The sequence below is a fragment of the Alternaria alternata genome, assembly GCF_001642055.1.
Source record: "Alternaria alternata strain SRC1lrK2f unplaced genomic scaffold CC77scaffold_1, whole genome shotgun sequence".
In the NCBI taxonomy this organism is placed as follows: Eukaryota; Fungi; Ascomycota; class Dothideomycetes; order Pleosporales; family Pleosporaceae; genus Alternaria; species Alternaria alternata.
The window spans coordinates 674,405-692,789 of record NW_017306190.1 but is presented as its reverse complement, the minus strand read 5'-3'; the positions used below and the strand labels follow the sequence as shown (position 1 = coordinate 692,789).

The window sequence follows — 18,385 nt, the reverse complement described above, 5'->3', positions numbered from 1 at the left end:
GACACGACGGAGGCTTAATTGGCGTTTTTTTTCTTCAACTTTTCAGTACATGCTTTTCATGGCAGCACGTGAGCATTGGGACAAAACTCCCTCGTAGATTGTGCAGCCATACATTTCTTGTCAATGTTAATTATTTCGTTCTACTGTCTATTATGCATGCTTAATAGTGGTGAAGCTGTCATTAACTATAGGGAGCTGCTCAGATCCTTCGATGTACATGTATGGAGACTATACCTTCCAACGCGACTTTCTAAGTAATCTGCAGCGATGTCTATCTGACAAGCACAAGAATCCATACGCGTCGACTTCCTAAGCCGTAGGTAGTCCGGTCACGTTCTGTGTTGCAACAACAGCATAGCCCCCAATACGCACACAGCCTCACCTATATTCTACCTGACCCCGCAATCCCCAAGCATAAGCATCAAAGAAAACCGATACAATCGTGCATCATGTTGCAGCCCCCAAATAGACATCTTCCTGCAGCGGCAAGATAGCTACCCGTCCGCTTCACCACGCGACGAAGCATGCGGCTCACCTAAGGCTCTGACACGCGATGACACGCGAGTCTGCCGTCGATCTCGGGGAACGATGGTCCCGCGCTAAAAGCGTATCATGACATAACCACCAATTCGGGTGTGCGCGCCAGACACTTGGCCCCCAATTTCTCACAATGCGCGAAACCACAATGTTTGAACGTGTGCGATTGAGCGATGCCCCGAGCCCCTCTCCTTCGCGTTCCCTACACCGATCCCCTTCCGGCGCCTAGGATCATTCCCGCGAGCGCGACGACGGCCAGCGGTGCTATTAGTGCTTTGGTCGACTTTCTGTCGCCTTCGTTATCCAAGTCTACTACACCTTCGAGGGCTCTTCAGTCGAGACTCTCCAGCCGGCTCGACCGTGGAGAGAATGTTGGCAACACGCTGCTGCTTACTGGTGCTGGCATCTCGGTAGCTTCTGGCTTGGCCGACTACAGAGGCACAAATGGCACGTATACGCTGAATAAGACGTATCGACCGGTGTATTTTCACGAATTCTGCGACAGCCATGAGGCGAGGAAGAGATACTGGGCGAGAAGTTTCCTAGGCTGGACGAATCTAGAGAAAGCGAAACCGAACAAGGCGCATGAGGCTTGTGGAGAGTTGGGACGAATGGGTGTGGTTGGGAGTGTAATTACCCAGAGTAAGTTTGACCTGGCAAACCTCACCTATTATACGTGAGGGGAACTTGGTGTCGAGATGCAATACTCGAGATGCAATACTAATGGACCCGTTAGATGTAGATTCCTTCCATCCAAAGGCGCACCCGCAGCTTCCTACCATCGAGCTACACGGCTACCTGCGTAACCTCGTCTGCCTGACCTGTCGCAACGAATACTCGCGCCGTTCATTTCAAGACCAACTCTCTACTTTGAACCCCTCATGGGCTGCCTTCCTCGCCGAAATGATCGAGTCTGGCGCTCTAGATACTGAGAACCCTGACGAGCGTCGGAAGAAAGGGCTCAAGTCGAATCCAGATGGTGACGTCGATGTTCCGGATGCTCCATATACCACGTTCAGATACCCACCATGTCCAACTTGCTTGGAGAAGCCACCAAAGCGTGCAGATGGAGGCACAGTCCGCGTAAAAGTTGACAAAGATGGCGCATGGGATCCCGCGAGCGAAGGTGGGGTGCTCAAGCCAGCTGTCATTATGTTCGGCGAGTCTATACCCGCCGCCACCAAAGTCGCCGCCGAGGAGGCTGTCGATGCCGCCGGTAGGATACTAGTCATTGGCAGTAGTCTTGCGACATACTCTGCGTGGAGGCTAGTCAAGAAGGCAAAGGAGATGCAAATGCCGATTGGAATATTGAACATGGGCGGTGTCCGAGGCGAAGAAACCTTCTTTGGAGACGTTGAAGACACGAATACCGGCCGGGAAGCAGCCCGCTTAAGTGAGAACGCCGAGAAGGTATTACCGCAAGTAGTGAGGATATTACAGGAGATGAAGGGAAGCAGGTAGTAGGCGAACTATCAAGTCACAAGTGCAAAGTGCGTCTGGCAATATGCAGATGTTATTGAACATGGTGATGAAATTGCCGTCGAGGCAGTGGTTGTGCTAGCTAAACAATGCACAGCATTCTAGGTAAACTCTCAATCCAACTCCAGCTTCGCGTAAATGTGATATCATATGGAGAAGCAAATCATCCACCCAACGCGCCTATGCTGGGAATGAAAGAACAAATGAAACTCCAGTCAAATCAGGACCTTTAAGCACCCCTTTCCCTGTCTCTTCTCTCACCCTCCTCCTCGCCGTCAGCATCCTCGACAACCATCCTAAATCCCTCCTCTTGCTCCAACTTCTTCATCCCCTCAGCCACTACGGCTTGCCCCTTCGCCCTCGCCTCCAGCAGAATCCCCAAATCCCTTCCAGGAACTGCCCTCAATTCATCACTGCAGCCGCGGCAGATACGCAACTGACACCAAGTACACGCCCACTTCCTGTCTTTGTCGTTTTCATGGCATACCATGCAGCCCATGGGCTGAAAGATGTTGTTGGACCAGATGTTGTGGCGATGTCCAGTGTAGCAGGAGAGTTGCGAGGGCGTTATACGTGGGATGTAAGAGACGGGTAAGGGGATCGGGTGGCGGGTCAAAGGTGTGAAGGGAGGGGGTGATGCTGGTGTCGTGGTTTCGGTGGGGGCGTTGTCGACGGGAGATGTTGGGACGGAAGGACCAGGGAAGGGAGAGAGGTTTAGATCTTGTAGGTCGGAGGATGTTGGGCGGGATGGAGCGCTCGTGGGTCGGACGCCTGGGGATGGCTCGGGAAGGTCGAGAGATATTGTTCGGACGGGTATTTGGGTCTCGGCTGGAATTGTGGTGGTTTGGGGTGCTGATGGTTGTTCTTGTTCCACTGGCTTTTGCTGGGGCTCAACAGCGGTAACAGCAGCAGCAGGCTCGTAACTGAATGGTCTCCTCTCACTTGGAGGTGGTAATGGTGAGACCGGAGAGATCTCACCATCCTTCTTGGCTAAGACTGGCTTCAGCGTCGGAGAAGGTGTCATCTCGGGCGTAATCGTATGTACATCTTTCGTGGGAATTGGAGGAGCCGGCCTCATTGCCTACACAGTCTCGGTCAGCGATCAACGTGCTATGATTGGAAATGGATCCAAGTACCCTTGATTTTGCGACATTGTCACACAGTACGACTATCGTACAAGTACTGGAGAAGGAAAAGGGAGGCGAATATATACCTTCAAAACGTTGAAACCTGTGCTGCTTTTACCGCGGGCGTGGAGAGGCGAGGCCGGGGCTTTGACACGAGGGTTCGACGGGAGGCCTGTGAAAACTTTCTTGGGAGGCGCGGGGACTTTGGCATCTTCTTGTTCCTCATCTGGCGTTGGCGGAAGTTGCGTTTCCATGTTACGCGGCTGCTCCTCTACCATGCTTGCTTGACTATCGACACTGGCCTTCCGGGGCATAGCATCTGATCGTTGACTGTCTACGCTAAGGTCTCTGGGTGCAGATGTAGGAGGCATCGGAGCGCCCTTCCTTCCTCGTGGTCCGTTAGTCAATTCAGCCAAGCTCTTGAACTTCTTGAGTCCTTGGTCTGGAACTGCTTTGCGCTTGATGATCGGGGAGATAGTTTCGTTAGACACTTCTGTCGGGTCTCTGTTCCCGTCTTGGGAAAGAAGTGAGTCGTTCCTCGAAAGATCTGTTGCTGGCAGTGAAGAGCCGTTTCTTGTATCAAACTGCTTGATTGACTTCCGCCTTTCCGACTTGGCTGGTGGTGGAGGTGGAAGATCCTTCTCCTCTGCCCCTGAGGAAGGGAGAGACTCAGATCGTGCCGGAAATACTGGGGTAGGGGGGACTGTTGCTGTTGATCCGTTGCTGATGGTGAGCTTCAGAGATGCTGGTTTAGATTCACGAGACAGGCTACGTGATTGAATTCTTCTTCTTGGTGGAGATCCTGGAACTGGACTTGCTGGAAAGACAGGAGCGTCTTGATCATCTGTGGTCTGTTAGCAAATTTCGCTCAAAAACCGATGAAATTAAGTCAAGTCGTGGTAAGTGGCACGCCGGATACTCGTAACCACTCATTCAATGTACACAAACAGGGGCCATCTTTTACATTCAAATCCAAGAAGTTCTTGCTTACCTCTCAGTTGAAATTTTGCTTGCATCCTCAGCGCAGCTGGTAGCGGTTTGCGCGCAATGCTATCTGATCGCGGCGGGGGTGGAGGAAGTTCCTTATCCGCAGGCACAGGTGAATACGCTGATGGAGATGCGTCGCCTCGGCCAAAGGAGTTGCCATAATCGTTGAGTAGCGCGCTGACAATGTCTTGTCTGGAGGCAGGAGCAGATAACAGGCCCCGTTGAGCCATGACGTCGGTCATCGTGAAGTTCAAATATGAAATGTCGTTTTTCAATGTGAGCGTGGACTGCGATCAAAGGATGGCACCAAAGGAGTGGATAGTGCTCGAAAAGTTGCTTTGGTAGTGAGTGTGTGTAAAGAGCGTGGTGGCAATGAAGAGAGTGACTATGCCGTGAAGCAAGACGAAAAGACAGGTCCCAGCCCGATTATAGACTCTCTTAACGAGCACAAGTCATGAAGGAAGGAATGAGAGTGGAAGGGACGCGCATAGCAAACCCTCGCGGCGAAGCTGGACGTCTCAGGTACAAGAATGAGCATGGGACACGGCTGACAGAAGAGTGGTCGGGCCTTTCAAACGCATGAAGTGTTTGACATATGGGCCAGGAAGAGGCTGGCCTGTCACAGCTGACGACCAACGACTGCGCGGATTATCCATGCAAGGGTTAAGGCGTTGGAGATGACAGGATGGTCCCGAGCTCCACCGGGGAGCGGGATTCTTTCGATTGTTCTGCGGAATTGGTCCACGGCCATATTGAACGACCCGGCAATTTCTCCATCAGCCGGTCTTGAGACGATCACGATAAAGTTCAGAATACAAAGCGAGCCCACGTTCTTGACGTCGCACAAACGGCCCGACCACGGGAAGCTGAAGCACAACGTTGATGCGTGACGTGCCAGGCGACCGCTTTCTGCCAAATCACGGCACCCCACAAGTGTGACCCGCACGTGATCAGCTTCCGCGTTTCAGGCTACCGGAATAGCTCTTTCGGAGGAGATCGAGAAGATATGCCGAGGAGCTGGTCAGACCCACAGTTGCACATGCGCTGACGTGTGACGTTCGCAGATCCACATATCATCGTCGTCCGCCTTTACATGGAGCTTCCATGTGCATCGCATACCTAGGTACTGTGGTGCAATCTCGTTTTCGGAAACAAATGCTTCGGTCAGAAACGAAATGACGATGATGTAGACAGGGTGTCTGCAAATCATTGGCGGGAGCGGACCTAAGTGCGCGATCGTGACGGATAGATTGTGTAGCATTGGCGTCGAAGTTTCCCGGGTCCGTGGGCTGTGCCATGGCCCTTCATATTGTACAAACGGACGGATGGCCAATCACTAAGCAAGCCCTGAATACTGGTGTTCGTGAAACAATGTTCAAGATTGCTTTTCGTGTAGCTGACTTTTGATCTTTCGATCATAGCCTGTTATTGATCTGAATAAGACGCCTCACTCGAGACAAACTTTGTACATCTACACATCGCCTTGTATTTCGACAAAGGCCTATCGCGATGACGGCCAATTCTGTGGGTCAGAAGATCCATGGGTATCCCCTCCAGCTCTGCAACTGTCAATCATGACAAAAAGTGAATCCTCCCGTGCGCCGTCGCTAATGAACAGTCGATCCTAAGCATCGACAGGGACTAAGGTAAAGTATTTACAAGAATAGTAGGTAAAGGGTATCGCTCCATCACTGGAAGAAATAAAGTACAAACATTAGGATCAAGGTTATCGTAGGTGTAATTGTGACGCTCGTAGTCGGTGCAGCAGCTTTGAGAGGGGCGGCTGTGACATTAACGAAGGTCGAGCCGCATGCTATCGAGATCTGCTGAGCGGCTGAGGTGTAGGTTTTCGAAAGAGGTTGCGTAGCGTTGTTGCCGTAATAAGAAAAGACGCTCATTGCTTGTTGTAGGCACGAGTTGCAAGTTGGCCGTGATCCACCGGGAAGTTCTTGTCCAATGGGTAGGTAATATGGGTATGAGTCTCCTGGTGACGACGTGTTGCTGACGGCATTTGCGAAACAATAGTTTCCCTGGTCATCGTGCAAACAACTTGCCTGATACGATGGCTGGTATGCGACGAGGCCGTTGTAAGCCTGCAGTACCAAGGGATTGTCGCTTTCATAGTCAGATTTGCATGCCGTCTCTGACAGTAGTTCTATCGCAAAATTGTCCAGGATCGGTTTGCATTGCGCTGCGTCTACTTCGCAGGTCGCATCGAGGGTTTGTGTAATACGGAGCGTAGATTTCGAGGCATCGAAAAAGCCGCTTGATGTCTGCAGCCTGTCAGTCGAGACTTTCTTTGAGTCTCTCGTTGAACATACCTGTATCAGTAAGGAAAATGGGTGGCAGTTGTTGAATTCCGTACTTGAACGCAGGCGATTGAGGAAGTTTGCGCATGAGTTGGTAAAATTATTTGAGAATCCTGTATCGAATGCCTTGGGAACTTCGAATTTGGAGCTATCGGCGGTATTAGAGTCGGTATTGATGGCTCGTTCCGATAGTGGAGCAGAGGGTGTTTGCGTGACATCGTCGTCGCGTTTTAGAGGAGGCATCAACAGCGAGGCGGATGGCGGCGGGCTGAGGTCCAGGTACAATGCCGATCCTGTCCAAGCAAGGTCGTCTTCCACGAGCAGGGCCGGTCGATCACCATGTGTTTCCGTTGCGGATACGGGGGCAGCCTGGGAACTGCAAGATAGAAATACGACGAGCAGCAGAAGCAACGCGCGAAATTGGAAGCCGATGCGTGGTGACACTCGCAGATATAAGGGGACTCCGCAGCAGCCGTTTTCGTGTTGCCTCTTCCGCGTTGGCAGGGGATTATGGTGCGACAGGATCGCTACCGACTCGCGTACGAAACATTGTGAACCCATATCCAATAAAGGATGCTATAGCCGTTGATGATGCTATTATTAAACGCAGAATCTCCTCAGAATCCTGAGGCCCATGACCGAACTTTGGTGATGGCCAGGTGGTTTACGGTCGTTGTCGATGACCACTTTGTCCAACTCTCAGGTACGGATGGTACCTTGCAGCGGTTCAGCAAGTGTCCGAGGGCTTTTTGCGGGCCGCCAGGGGTAGGGGAACGGTCGTAACTGTGAAAAGGCAAAGAGTGACAACCAGTTGGAGGGACTTGCTTATCAATGTCGATCGCAACCCGAAAGATGGTTTGAACAGCCTTTCGTCGATTTATTTAGCAGCCTCCAGAACATGTCAATGCATGGGAACGGCCGGCCCTTATGATGATTGCCATGGAAGCTGCGAATCCTTCAAGCCACCAGCTCATTCCTGGCCTGCTAATAAAGCCACGACGGGCCCCCCGTGCAAGCAAGACTCGTTTCTTCGGCTGACGACTTACAAGCGATTCGGGTAATAGAAGCTTTCGACCAAATCACGGTCTGTAGGTCTAACGGTTCTGATAGGTCAGTTATGCGTTGGTCTGTTCAATGCAATAAAAGTTAACCAGATCGAGCGACGTTCTGGCCAGAAAAACGGGGCACCATTCTGTCTAGGCGGCGCGGTCCCTGACGCCTTCGCCAAAGATTGCCCCTTGCGCGGCAATAAGGCTCGTTCTGTGCAGCTGCTGTGCCGGCAGGTAGCCGCTACAAGGCGTTGCGAGGGGCAGCGTTACAATGGTAACTTTGTAACGATCACTAGAAGTTGCGCTGCTTCCCAAACGCCTGGGAGATGATGTAGATATCGCTTTTGTCTCGCTGAACGTCGACGTTGGATGAAAGACGTGTTGTGGTGTTGGGAATGTAGCCCCCAAGCCCCGGGAACAATCCCGCCATCGCGGCGGTCACCCAACACTCTACACAGTATCGCCAAGCCAATAAGCCACTGCGAGCCACGCCCCTATCGGCTCCGTTCTTCTAGGTCTCTCGTGTCCTTGTCAGCTATAGACCGTGAATCGACGCTCACATTGGATTACACACCTCTTCGACGGTCTCATCGCGAACGTTGGCGCGCGCGTGACTTATATTCTGCTCGACCAACTCAGCTCCAGCCAACACGTCAAGCCAGACATACTTCCTGTTCTGCGACTTGAAAGGCAGCTGTGGATATCAAGAAAAGGACGTGCGCCTTCTTCTCTCTCAACATCTTCCCGCTGTCGCCTCTTGTGGTGTTGCCAAAATTGCTCAATACCATCTTGTCAGCATACCAACACTAATGGCGATGTTGGCCATCCGCTGCGCGCGTATATGCTATCGAAAACAATCTGTATGCGCCCTCTGGGCGACTCTGCGCCCCTTTCTACCTACCTGATGCGGAGATTTTCTCCGCATGAAGCTACTTTGGAAGCTCCATCTTCCACAAAGGTCAACGGTGACTGCCCAACTGCAGCATTAGTGCTCACGTTCCGGCTCTCCACACCATCAAGGCGTGTGCATCCATCAACGCGCCGTTCATCAACACGAAGACATCTCGGCCAATGCGCATCTAGACTTGACTTTCCGGTCTACTACATGCGTGGCCATCGCAGTCGTTATTAGAGATCTTGCCAAAATCCTGGAATTCACATCGACAGGCTGCACTCTCAGATGACCCCATGTTCATGTCATTGAGCCTAAATTACCTCGTTCATAACAAGCCTGGCATATACTGATCTCCCGGCATCCGCAGGCTACGGGCGGGATAGAGGATTGTAAGGGCAGGGTCTGGGCTTATAGAGATGAGGAGAATGATGCTTCAGCTTGGAAGAGCTTCCAAGAATTGCTAGTATTACTACGTAGAATTGTCAGCAGGGAGGCTCTACTAAGCTAAACTAGGGTACAGTACTGCCAGCAATGCGTTTTGTATATAGGAAGCTGCCCTTGGGTACACTTTTCGCTCGGACCGAAACTTGTAGCGATCTCTAAAACTTTTAACAGGAGTAATGTGTTAGCGTGATATTTGGGCTTTACGATAAGCACATATCTCGAGAGGTAGCTCTAGGCAATCACTGCTCTCTCAGACGCTTGGCACCTGTATAACTTGGCGGTTGAAAAAAGAAGTTGCTTGTCAGACGTGTACTTCAGAACTCCACCATACAGTGACTTAATTTAGGAACGTTTTAAATCTCGGCCACGGCTATCCCCACATAGTTTAAATTGTGGCGCGCCAGACATCGGTATGTGACTCTGACAAGTTTGTTTGTATATGCGAACCTTGATAGCACACAGTGTAAGATAGACAGATCAGAAAATGTATCATGAGAAGCGATGTAGATGTGTTCTCGATCGGGACCAAAAGAGGTTCGAGCGCCATGGAGCAGATATCTTACGTAGCAAATAGAAAAATCTGTTTGCACCAAAGAACTCAATATGCTAATATCGATGCCTGTAAAGGTGGAGAAGTACCATCTTCGCAACTACCACACTGACCACATTAAGTATCCAGTTTCACGAGAGCATCAATATTAGCTGGAAAATTCCAGACTTTGGCTCCGATAGATAACGGTTTGACTATTAAGGAGATGCACCCCAAGCTCGATTCTACACTCCATACCTGGGGCCTGCGTAGGTTTCAGATCTATTCATCCGAGTATGTGCGCCACCTTAACACCGGGCACTTTACGAGATTGGCAATCTCGAATTCGATAGGATTTGACTTACAAGAGCTAGAAATGAGTCTGCAAGTATGGTGAAGACATGAGAAGGGAAAGCGGGATCAGCATCTTGTTCAGGGTAAAAGTTGACGGAGCTGGACTTGGAAAAACAAAGACTGGGAAAGATTTAGCATTGTACCTCAATACCTGTCATAAATAAAAGCCTAGTTCTGGTTGATGGTTCTCCGTATAGGTCTCAAATCAATGCAATAGGATTGGTTCGTACATCAAGTATACAGGTTGTAGTTGCAGCTGAGATCGTTGACCTACGACATCAGTAGGAACATTACTTAGACGGTCAGACTGAAGACGCCAAGTGTACACCCAGACCGATAGTTTTGGAACTCGAGAACTAATCGCCAGTATTTACGTGAGGCATTGCAGCGAAGAACATTATCAACTGCCATAGGTTGTCCGAGATGATCGCGAGGAATATCGATGAGCCGAGGTACTGAGAAGAAGGCGCGCTAATTGGCCTGACGAGCACGTACCGCAGGATTACTGTCTTCGAGCGGTTGAAATCGTCGTCTTTGGCTATCTTAGCGCGGCGTACGGATGTGATCTGTTGGGTGTGTTGAAGATGGACAAACTGGGGTGGTTCATGTAGATGGTAGGTACTGCCACAGGAAAAGACTTTCGCTGGCACGGACACCACTCTCGCTCCGCATCCGCATCCGCATCCTTGTGGTCGCGACGTCGAACAACCAGCACCCATGTTGCCAGCGGCCCGATAAACCAACGGGAAGCACCGATTCGCTTGCTACTAAGGCCGTAGATAGAGATACGCTGACGAGTCTCATGCAACGATGATGATTGTCCCCTCTTTTGGTGGGGTTTAGGCGGTCCGTCAGCACAGTGAACTTCATCTTCGACCGTGCCACTACTTGTGATACATCATCCATATTCTCTCTGCTAAGACACGCTACCACGAACATGGCGAGTCGATCGATCGTATGTGAATACTCGAACTCAGACCTGCGTAGCCCTGGGGCAGTCAACAGCTGATGACTGACGCGTAACACAGTTGCTTATAGCGCTTGCTATCCTCGCGCCATACGTATACGACCGCTACCTTGCGTTGTCGACGATATTTGGAAACAGACCTGGGAAATTCGAGGACGTCAACAACTTCAAGAGCCATGAGGTCAAGTTCCGCGATCAGCTCCGCAACTGTGAGGATGTGCTCTTCGAAGAGGGCATGGGCATTGCGTTCCTGAGTTGCAACCCTGGAAGAGATCAGTGGAATACCGTGATGGTGCGAAGCTTCCAATAAAATTTGCTCACAGAAGCGAAGTTATGTTTGTATTTCACAACCTAACATCTACAGGGCACATTCGCTCCAGCTCTAAGCAAACGAGGCGATGAAGACAACCCACATATCTGGATCTACGATTATTCAACGCCAAACACTCCTGAATCTGAAGTTCTCAAGCCGCTGGTTCTGACTGATTACAATAATGCAGCAGACTTCCAACCCTTGGGCATCGAGTTCGACGCCGCGACATCAACACTTTACGTCATTAACCATTCCCGGAATTCCGGAAACATCATCGAAGTATTTCAGGTCTCTGTCCAAGACGCAGTAGCGAAATATGTGCAAACATTGAAGCATCCACTGATCTATACACCCAACTCCATCCATTCTTTGGGAGACGGAAAACTACTAGTAACCAACGACCACTACATCGGGTCCCTCATCTCTCCGCTCATTTCGCAGGTCGAGACGTTTGCTGGAATTCCTGGGGGTAGTGTCGTATATACCGACATCCACAACCCCTCGCACACAAAGACGTTGGTCCGTGTACCTTTCGCCAACGGTATTGCTATGCTCAACTCGACGACCGTAGCTGTTGCCTCATCAGCGAAAATGGGAGTGAACTTCTACACTTTCAGTCCTGACACGATCAAGTTACATTTCCGAAAGTTCATTCGCGCTCCATCGAGCGTCGATAACCTTTCTGTCGACGCTTCTGGCAAGCTTCTTATGGCCGGCCATCCCTTTGCGCCAGGACTTATGAAAGTAAGCAAAGCTAGGGCGAAGTGCAATATTCAGGGATCAGAAGATGAGAAGCAGGCTTGCGAATGTACGGCGGCTAGCTTTGTGGCTGAGTGGAGCGAAACTGGAGGACTGAAAACGTTGTATAAGAACAACGGACAGGAGTTCTGCAGCAGTAGTACTTTTGCTCGGGATGTGGGAAGAGGTGTGGGTATCATCACAGGGTTGTACGATAGAGGCATCTTGGTGTCAAAGGACGATCCAACCACTGTGCAGTGAGGCTCAGAGATGGCTACATGTAGTAGATCTGTTGATGCGACGTGAAAATCTATCTAAGAAGTTACTGTATAGGCAACGAATAAACAAACCGACGTTGAAAGCTCTGATATAATGCTCATCCAACCCAGTGTGCTTTTGTCGCTCACTGCAGCTCCCTGAGCATTCTGTTCACATTCTTCTTCTTGTTTGGCTTCTTGTCCTCTGTCTTGTGCGCTATCCCAGTAGTTTCATCCTCTCTAGTAGTCTCATATTTCCTCTTGTGGTTGACTTTCAGCTTTACCACTAAACTCAGCCGCTTGCAGCTCTCGTCTTGCTCGCTAGTCCATGGAACATACGTCCATCGCCTCGCCGGACCCTGCTGATTTAGGGAATTACTAACAGCGTCATACCCCGAATCACCCCCATTCTCCGTTTTGCCGTCGGAAAGCGTCCACTTGATATGATGCTTGGGCATCTCATCTTTGCGCTCTATTGTTAGCGCACCATCAGAATGCACAACGACAACTTGGACATCCTCTGGAAATTCCGCGTCATGATTGGTAGAACGGAACTTGGACGGTAGATGGGTTGTGTGTGTTGAAGGGTCAAGGATGTAGTGCCCACAACCTCTAGGTTGTGGTTCCGGATAAAGTGGATACGACGGCGGAGCTACACTCTGTCAGTGTTGTGCTTTCGTACCGCCTGATCGCGATCATATTACCACAAAGCGCTCCCTTTTCAGTACGCGGTAGTCCCAGGCGCATGAGGCCAACCTGATCTTCTGACAAGAAGTCTAGTGGCACTCCATACAACTCGCAATATCGATCCCAATGGTCCCAGGTTTCGATGTAGATCGGTGGTCGATCACCTTGTTGCCTCATGCGTCGAGTGTAGTAATCTTTGCTTTGCGGTACACTACTCGGAAGCTTCTCGGTCACTACATCTGGCGGATTGTGAAGTGTCCAGAACGAGTCGTTGAAGGGAACTTGTTTGAACCACGACGGGCGCCAATGCAGTGTCGAGTTGTCGTTCAAGCTTGTAAGAACCAGTAGATCTTGCTGATGACGTTTGAGTAACAAATCGGCCTCTACTTCATCTTGTGTAGGATTCTTGGATGCCTGGCATCCCGATGTCTTAGGTGTTGGGGTCAGTGATACAGATGGTAAGCTAGTGGGAGTTGCGAGACCGTCTGTGGCAGTGGTAGGCGAGTATCTCAACGCTTGTGTTTCCGGGGTGTCGGGACCCGAATGTGGTGGTGTGTCGCGACTCTGCATGTTCGCAAAATTCCTACCCAACATCGAGATATGAGACTGTCGTAGCAAGACTGTCGGGTTCTTGACGCGAATTAATAGCCGGATTGTGAGTAGTGTCGGTGAGTGGTGAGTTCCCTAGTGCGCATACACCTCCATTGCTGTTTGTTTAGATCTAAGCGTCACAACCACGGGCACTCGCATGTTGTAATCACCCGACAAAGAATTGAACAGTCGACAAACATTTTTATACTGATTGGCTCTCATGCTATGGTTAAACTATCTATAGCTTCAAAGCACCATGAGTGGTAAGTCTCACCGACTCAAACCCTGCACAGCCTTCCATTTTGGGTTTGAACACCCTGCTCTCCATCTTTAACTACCCATCGCTCACTTCCAACAGCAGTGGTCGCGTAGAAAACATCAGTAGGGTCCCATTTCCTCTTTATCTGACTCAACTTCGGGTAGTAACCTCCATAGAACGACTCTTGCCAGTCGGGCTCTTCGACGCTGGCTTCGTTGAGATATGTGCCACCACCCTCGGACACTGGTGAGATATCGCGCCAGGGCTGGAGGATGTTTTCCTGTAGATCTTTGTTCGCGAGTTTGAGTGCCTCAGGTGTGGAGTGATCCATCGACTTGTTCGATGAGGTAACCATGAACATGCCGCATTCGCGCCATGCTGGGCTAATGGCGTTGTTGGTATTTGCGTACTTAACAGGAGTCTTGTGGTAGCCAAGGAGATGTTTACCAGCAGAGACATGTTCCTTGATCAGTGCATAAGTCTCATTGAACTTTTCCTGGAAGTTGCGTCGAGGGACGATGCGATTCGCCGGAAGCGAGTTATCCAGACCGATAGGGAAGCTGTTAGAGCCCCAAGCTGCCTGGTAAGCGGAGTAGAAGTTGGTGTGTGCTACGCTTGTATGAGGTTTCGTAAGCGTGATGTTGTTCGCGTCTAGGTAATCGAAAAATGGCTTTACAACCTTGTCGTATGATTCCGCAGTATGGTTTGCTGCGAAAAGGTACGCCATGCTGAGGAATGGTTGAGGTTGGTTGCCCATAATGAAGAAGCTGTATATGCCTGACTCTGCCCAGTCGAGGAAGACTTCATAGAACTTCTTAGTACCCTTCCAGAAGTCTTCAAGGCTATTGTTCGAAGCATCGAGATACCAGCCTGCAGTAACGACGTTTATCTTGGGGTGCACGCGAACGATGACCGATACGACGACGGCGAAAGTACCGCCACCGCCACCTCGAAGCGCCCAGAACAAGTCAGGGTTCGAAGCTTCGGATACAGTGATGAAGCGACCATTAGCTGTTACAACCTGAAATGCGACAACATGGTCGGCTGACATCCCGTAAACACCGGCAAGAGGATTTTGCCCACCACCAGTGATCATACCACCAGCCCACCCAACGCTCTGGTGTATGTCAGTCATCTTGATCAGGCATGATATCCTCAGCATTACTTACCCATGAAACGGCACCGAGAACAGTAACATCGTATTTGTCTGCAGCTTCATAGATTTGCCTAACGGTAACTCCAGCAGCAACCTTGAAAGCCGGTCCAGAATAGCCCGGACCTTTGTAGTTGGGGAGATAGTCGATTTGGTCCATGTTGTGCATCCATAAACTCAATGCTCCGGCACCAGTGGACTTTCCCAGATAGCAATGACCAGTGTTCTTGATGACTAGACGAAGGTTGGTCGCTCTTGCGAAATTGATGGCAAGCTGAATCTGCGCCACGTTGGTGACTTTGATTGCGTACTCAGGATATCCGCCCAGTGTGCACGATTTGCCGTCAGTGTCATTCTTAGGCATACATGTCCTACCCTGAAAGATGGGCCACATATCTAGACAGACAGTGTTACTAGACGGCTTATTTAAGCTTTGTAGAAGGGAATCACTCACTTGATGTAGGATCTGCATGATGGAATAGCGGATCCGTGAATTTGTTGGCAACTTCCGTACACTTTGCACCGTCTTTCTTTCCCCATTTCGAATCGTAGCATGAGGCAGCAATAGGCTTAGTTGGGATGAGTGCCCCGCCTAAAAGGACGTTGAAAATGTCCCAGACAATTTCCTTGGGCCACGCCAAGTCTCCAGGAAACGTCTTGCAAGATGCTGAAGCTGCGCGTCGTACACGCGCATCACTAGCAGCGGTGCTGTCGTCGAACGCGAAGTATTCCGCATACTCGGAAACACCCTGCTCGGTTACGAGCCGCTCAACGACGGCGTCCGTCAACTGTAGGGTCTCTGCTTCTTGAAGAGGTGCGCCTGCTACTGGAGTGGCTGGGACGAAAGCAGCTGCAGGTTCGACATCAGGGATTGAGGAGGATTGGCCAAGGACAGCCCCCGGAGAAATAATCAAGAAGAAGCACGTGGCTAGCCGCTGCATGGGTGCCATAGTGAGGCCAAGACGTGGAGAAGAAGACGAGGCAGATAAAAAGCACCAACGGAGCTTCGTCTTTTTATCTCATCCCTTTAGCCGTCCGGTAAGCATACTTTTGAGGATCTCTCACACGCTTCATGTGCATGATTCATGTGCAAGCGTTCTAGATGTTGCCACGGACTGCGATTAGCCATTGAGTGTCGAGTGGGGGATTGGTAGCGAAGGGATGTAGATGGTCTTACGCAAGGGACTGCATACAGCAGCCGGGCCTGATGGATCCGTGAGCAGATCGTCTCCTTGCCTTCAAAATCTATCATGGCTCAGTTTTGTTCTATCCACGCCAGAAAATGCAAAGATACTGCGGATTCGCGGCAGTTGTAAGCCAATTGAAACTTTCTAAACCCTGTACCAGCAGGAAGCAGCTCAATCTCTGCATGTTCCTGTAGGATGCTAGTTATGCCAAATTTACGAGTCGGACATGTAGGCCAATGGGGCAAGTTCATCTGTTCAGAAGCATTAGTAGCTTGGCGTTTGAAGGATGGAAGAGTATCAGACTTGTTCAGCTGTAGGATTGCGGCACAGTCCTCGTTTACGTTTCTCTTCCCGCCACTCAGATCCAAAACATCGATTTGCCAAGGACTACTTGAGAAACAAATTTCTTACTATCGTTATCTCACATCGGGATTATATGGAACGAGAAAGGTATTACATAATCAGTCGTAGCTTGATGTTGAGAGTAGGCGACTGAAGACAGAGCCTACCTAGGTAGCGTGCGGCACGGTTCAGGCTCGGCCCACGAGCCGCCCGCACTTCCAAGCCGCGAACGCCAATAGCTTGGTAGTGGACCCTCTCTGCTCCACTGCACGAATCAACCAGCTCAAGTCTCGTCACATCCTACATGCAGAATCCTACTTGGCCCTTCCAATTAGTGAGAGATCATCAACAACACCTGCTGAAAAAACCATGCTTGAAACAAGCTCCGTCAACAACTTCCGTCTCGAGATCCGTCGCACAACCTTGAAAGTCCTGGGGAAATGGGCATATGAAAGTCCCATTCTAACGTTACGAACAATGAGAAGTACCTTGTTGACGCCAAAGTCTGTGCGATCTATGCCCGCATAAGTTATTCATCCTGCTGGCAGTGTTGATCAGATGAACGAATGCAAGGGTTGAGGATGGATTCTCTGAGCCGTCTGCGGCTCGGGGCATCCGGAACAATACCAAGACAGCTCATTCGATCAACAGCTTTGTTCGTGGTAGAGGCACCGATAAACGTGACGAGGTGTTTGGCGGGAGGCAGAACGAGAGCTGACGTGGAAGCCATCTCGAGGATCTTGATTACATTAGTATATAGATTCTAGTAGGTTTGGGGGGCGAATTTACATCGCACTTCACATCCTCTTCATCTTGACCAAAGATTAAAGCCAAAGTCTCGTCATTGAAGAGGATGTGTAGACTCTAGTGGTGGAATCGGAAGCGAAAGGGAAGATGGGTGGTATCGACGCTGAAGAATAGCGCCTAAACCCCAATCTGTTATTGTGCAGAGCCAAAAAAGAGAGTTCAAACAGTACTGACAAAGTCACAGAACAAGCTTGCAGTTTCTGGTAGTATTCTCTCTACCTACCTGATGCTATGTATGTACATGGAAACTACTATCCCAGATTTGTGGGATGTATTTCCCTTCGTTTAGTACGTCATGCTCGCATATCTTCGTTATACGGGTCAGTCCAAACCCTCTACAACTCCTCCTTGTCGACACCCTCAATAGAGACCAGCTCAGACTCAAAGACTGCTTTGGGTTAGCCCATCTGTCCGTCGTGTGTCCCAGAATTCCGACTTACTCAAAACGCTGTTGGCGGGGATAGGGCCAGCACCTCGCGAGCCATAGGCCCACTCGGGCTGGATTGTGAGCTTCCTCTTCTCGCCAGGGCACATGTCAAGCAGACCCTGGTCCCAGCCCTTGATGACCTGACCGGTACCGACAGCGAAGTTCAAGGGGGAACCGCGGTTGTATGAGGCGTCGAACTCGCTGCCGTCTAGGAGTGTGCCGCGGTAGTGGACGTTGACCTTGTCGCCGACCTTGGTCTTGCGCGTGCACTTGGCTTCGGTAAGGACCTCGGTCTTGAGGTGCTGTAGAACATGTCAGTAAGTTGCACATGCTGTACAGCTTCCTTGGGTTACTACTTGCCTCATTGTTGACGATGTCAGCGACGGCGGCCGTAGCCAGAGCAGCGAGGAGGACGGTAACCTTCATCTTGACTTGTGGGTAGGAGTATAGTTTGATTCTGAGTGTTTACAGGTGTCTACAGAGCAAGGCGACGTTGCAATGGCGGTAAGACGAAGCCGAGGGTCCTTGTGGGGATGAATGCCAAGCGGCGATGTGGCCCCAAGTTATGCAGGGACCTCGCGGACGTCATTGGACGCTGCGGAGGATAGTTTTCCAATCGCAGCTTTACCATGACCTACCAACCATTGTCATCTTCACCATGTCTATTTCACCTAGCTGGTTAGAGCCTTTCGTGTCCAACATGTTTCCATCTGTCATAACTTGCAAGTTAGCAGATCAGACGACGAGTTGCAGGCTATTACCACGACTCACGACGACACATTGGGAAGCGTGGTGAGTCTTCGAGGCAGTATTAGCGACATCTCGCAGTATCCAACGTACACAAAGCCAATTGTATCATTCATGTTGAGCTTCCAGTAATAAGAAAAAGATGTTGTGAGTACCTATACAACTGACTCGTCCTCCGTAGCTGCATCATACAAGAGTAA

General features: G+C 50.4%; 7 protein-coding genes across 7 annotated transcripts; 2 read left to right on the top strand and 5 right to left on the bottom strand.

Moving 5' to 3' along the window:
• Positions 1-399: 399 nt before the first annotated feature.
• Positions 400-2,109, top strand: CC77DRAFT_1036682 (DHS-like NAD/FAD-binding domain-containing protein). Its single transcript, XM_018527028.1, has 2 exons — positions 400-1,179; positions 1,274-2,109. Exons 1-2 carry the CDS (start codon positions 711-713, stop codon positions 1,996-1,998), a joined length of 1,194 nt encoding a protein of 397 aa, XP_018391342.1. The 5' UTR covers positions 400-710; the 3' UTR covers positions 1,999-2,109.
• A 12-nt stretch (positions 2,110-2,121) lies between these two features.
• Positions 2,122-4,589, bottom strand: CC77DRAFT_14620 (hypothetical protein). Its single transcript, XM_018530280.1, has 3 exons — positions 4,135-4,589; positions 3,230-3,987; positions 2,122-3,097 (listed from the first exon to the last, which is right to left on the bottom strand). The coding sequence occupies exons 1-3, from the start codon at positions 4,370-4,372 to the stop codon at positions 2,246-2,248; spliced, it is 1,848 nt and encodes a 615-aa protein (XP_018391341.1). The 5' UTR covers positions 4,373-4,589; the 3' UTR covers positions 2,122-2,245.
• A 1,229-nt stretch (positions 4,590-5,818) lies between these two features.
• Positions 5,819-7,000, bottom strand: CC77DRAFT_924169 (hypothetical protein; the record flags this gene model as incomplete). Its single annotated transcript, XM_018533792.1, has 2 exons — positions 5,819-6,403; positions 6,452-7,000. The coding sequence occupies 2 exons, from the start codon at positions 6,998-7,000 to the stop codon at positions 5,819-5,821; spliced, it is 1,134 nt and encodes a 377-aa protein (XP_018391340.1).
• A 3,647-nt stretch (positions 7,001-10,647) lies between these two features.
• On the top strand, positions 10,648-11,989 carry CC77DRAFT_1056035 (hypothetical protein; the record flags this gene model as incomplete). The annotated part of the gene is made up of 3 exons (XM_018527876.1): positions 10,648-10,665; positions 10,739-10,969; positions 11,042-11,989. The coding sequence occupies 3 exons, from the start codon at positions 10,648-10,650 to the stop codon at positions 11,987-11,989; spliced, it is 1,197 nt and encodes a 398-aa protein (XP_018391339.1).
• A 142-nt stretch (positions 11,990-12,131) lies between these two features.
• CC77DRAFT_1068617 (hypothetical protein) lies at positions 12,132-13,242 on the bottom strand (the record flags this gene model as incomplete). The annotated part of the gene is made up of 3 exons (XM_018529082.1): positions 12,132-12,233; positions 12,270-12,637; positions 12,690-13,242. The coding sequence occupies 3 exons, from the start codon at positions 13,240-13,242 to the stop codon at positions 12,132-12,134; spliced, it is 1,023 nt and encodes a 340-aa protein (XP_018391338.1).
• A 209-nt stretch (positions 13,243-13,451) lies between these two features.
• On the bottom strand, positions 13,452-15,841 carry CC77DRAFT_14547 (hypothetical protein). Its single transcript, XM_018530275.1, has 3 exons — positions 15,130-15,841; positions 14,692-15,071; positions 13,452-14,639 (listed from the first exon to the last, which is right to left on the bottom strand). The coding sequence occupies exons 1-3, from the start codon at positions 15,623-15,625 to the stop codon at positions 13,542-13,544; spliced, it is 1,974 nt and encodes a 657-aa protein (XP_018391337.1). The 5' UTR covers positions 15,626-15,841; the 3' UTR covers positions 13,452-13,541.
• A 1,178-nt stretch (positions 15,842-17,019) lies between these two features.
• Positions 17,020-17,864, bottom strand: CC77DRAFT_1036677 (hypothetical protein; the record flags this gene model as incomplete). The annotated part of the gene is made up of 3 exons (XM_018527027.1): positions 17,020-17,399; positions 17,452-17,740; positions 17,811-17,864. 3 exons carry the CDS (start codon positions 17,862-17,864, stop codon positions 17,347-17,349), a joined length of 396 nt encoding a protein of 131 aa, XP_018391336.1. The 3' UTR covers positions 17,020-17,346.
• Positions 17,865-18,385: the final 521 nt, after the last annotated feature.

Excerpts from the sequence above, each read along its gene's own strand:
- CC77DRAFT_1036682 (XM_018527028.1), top strand. The coding sequence starts at position 711 with ATGCCCCGAGCCCCTCTCCTTCGCGTTCCCTACACCGATCCCCTTCCG. Across the intron at positions 1,180-1,273 it reads TGGGAGTGTAATTACCCAGA|ATGTAGATTCCTTCCATCCA; the intron begins GTAAGTTTGACC and ends TGGACCCGTTAG.
- CC77DRAFT_14620 (XM_018530280.1), bottom strand. The coding sequence starts at position 4,372 with ATGACCGACGTCATGGCTCAACGGGGCCTGTTATCTGCTCCTGCCTCC. Across the intron at positions 3,988-4,134 it reads AGCAAAATTTCAACTGAGAG|ATGATCAAGACGCTCCTGTC; the intron begins GTAAGCAAGAAC and ends AACAGACCACAG. Across the intron at positions 3,098-3,229 it reads CAGGTTTCAACGTTTTGAAG|GCAATGAGGCCGGCTCCTCC; the intron begins GTATATATTCGC and ends GAGACTGTGTAG.
- CC77DRAFT_14547 (XM_018530275.1), bottom strand. The coding sequence starts at position 15,625 with ATGGCACCCATGCAGCGGCTAGCCACGTGCTTCTTCTTGATTATTTCT. Across the intron at positions 15,072-15,129 it reads TCATGCAGATCCTACATCAA|ATATGTGGCCCATCTTTCAG; the intron begins GTGAGTGATTCC and ends CTGTCTGTCTAG. Across the intron at positions 14,640-14,691 it reads TTCTCGGTGCCGTTTCATGG|AGCGTTGGGTGGGCTGGTGG; the intron begins GTAAGTAATGCT and ends GACATACACCAG.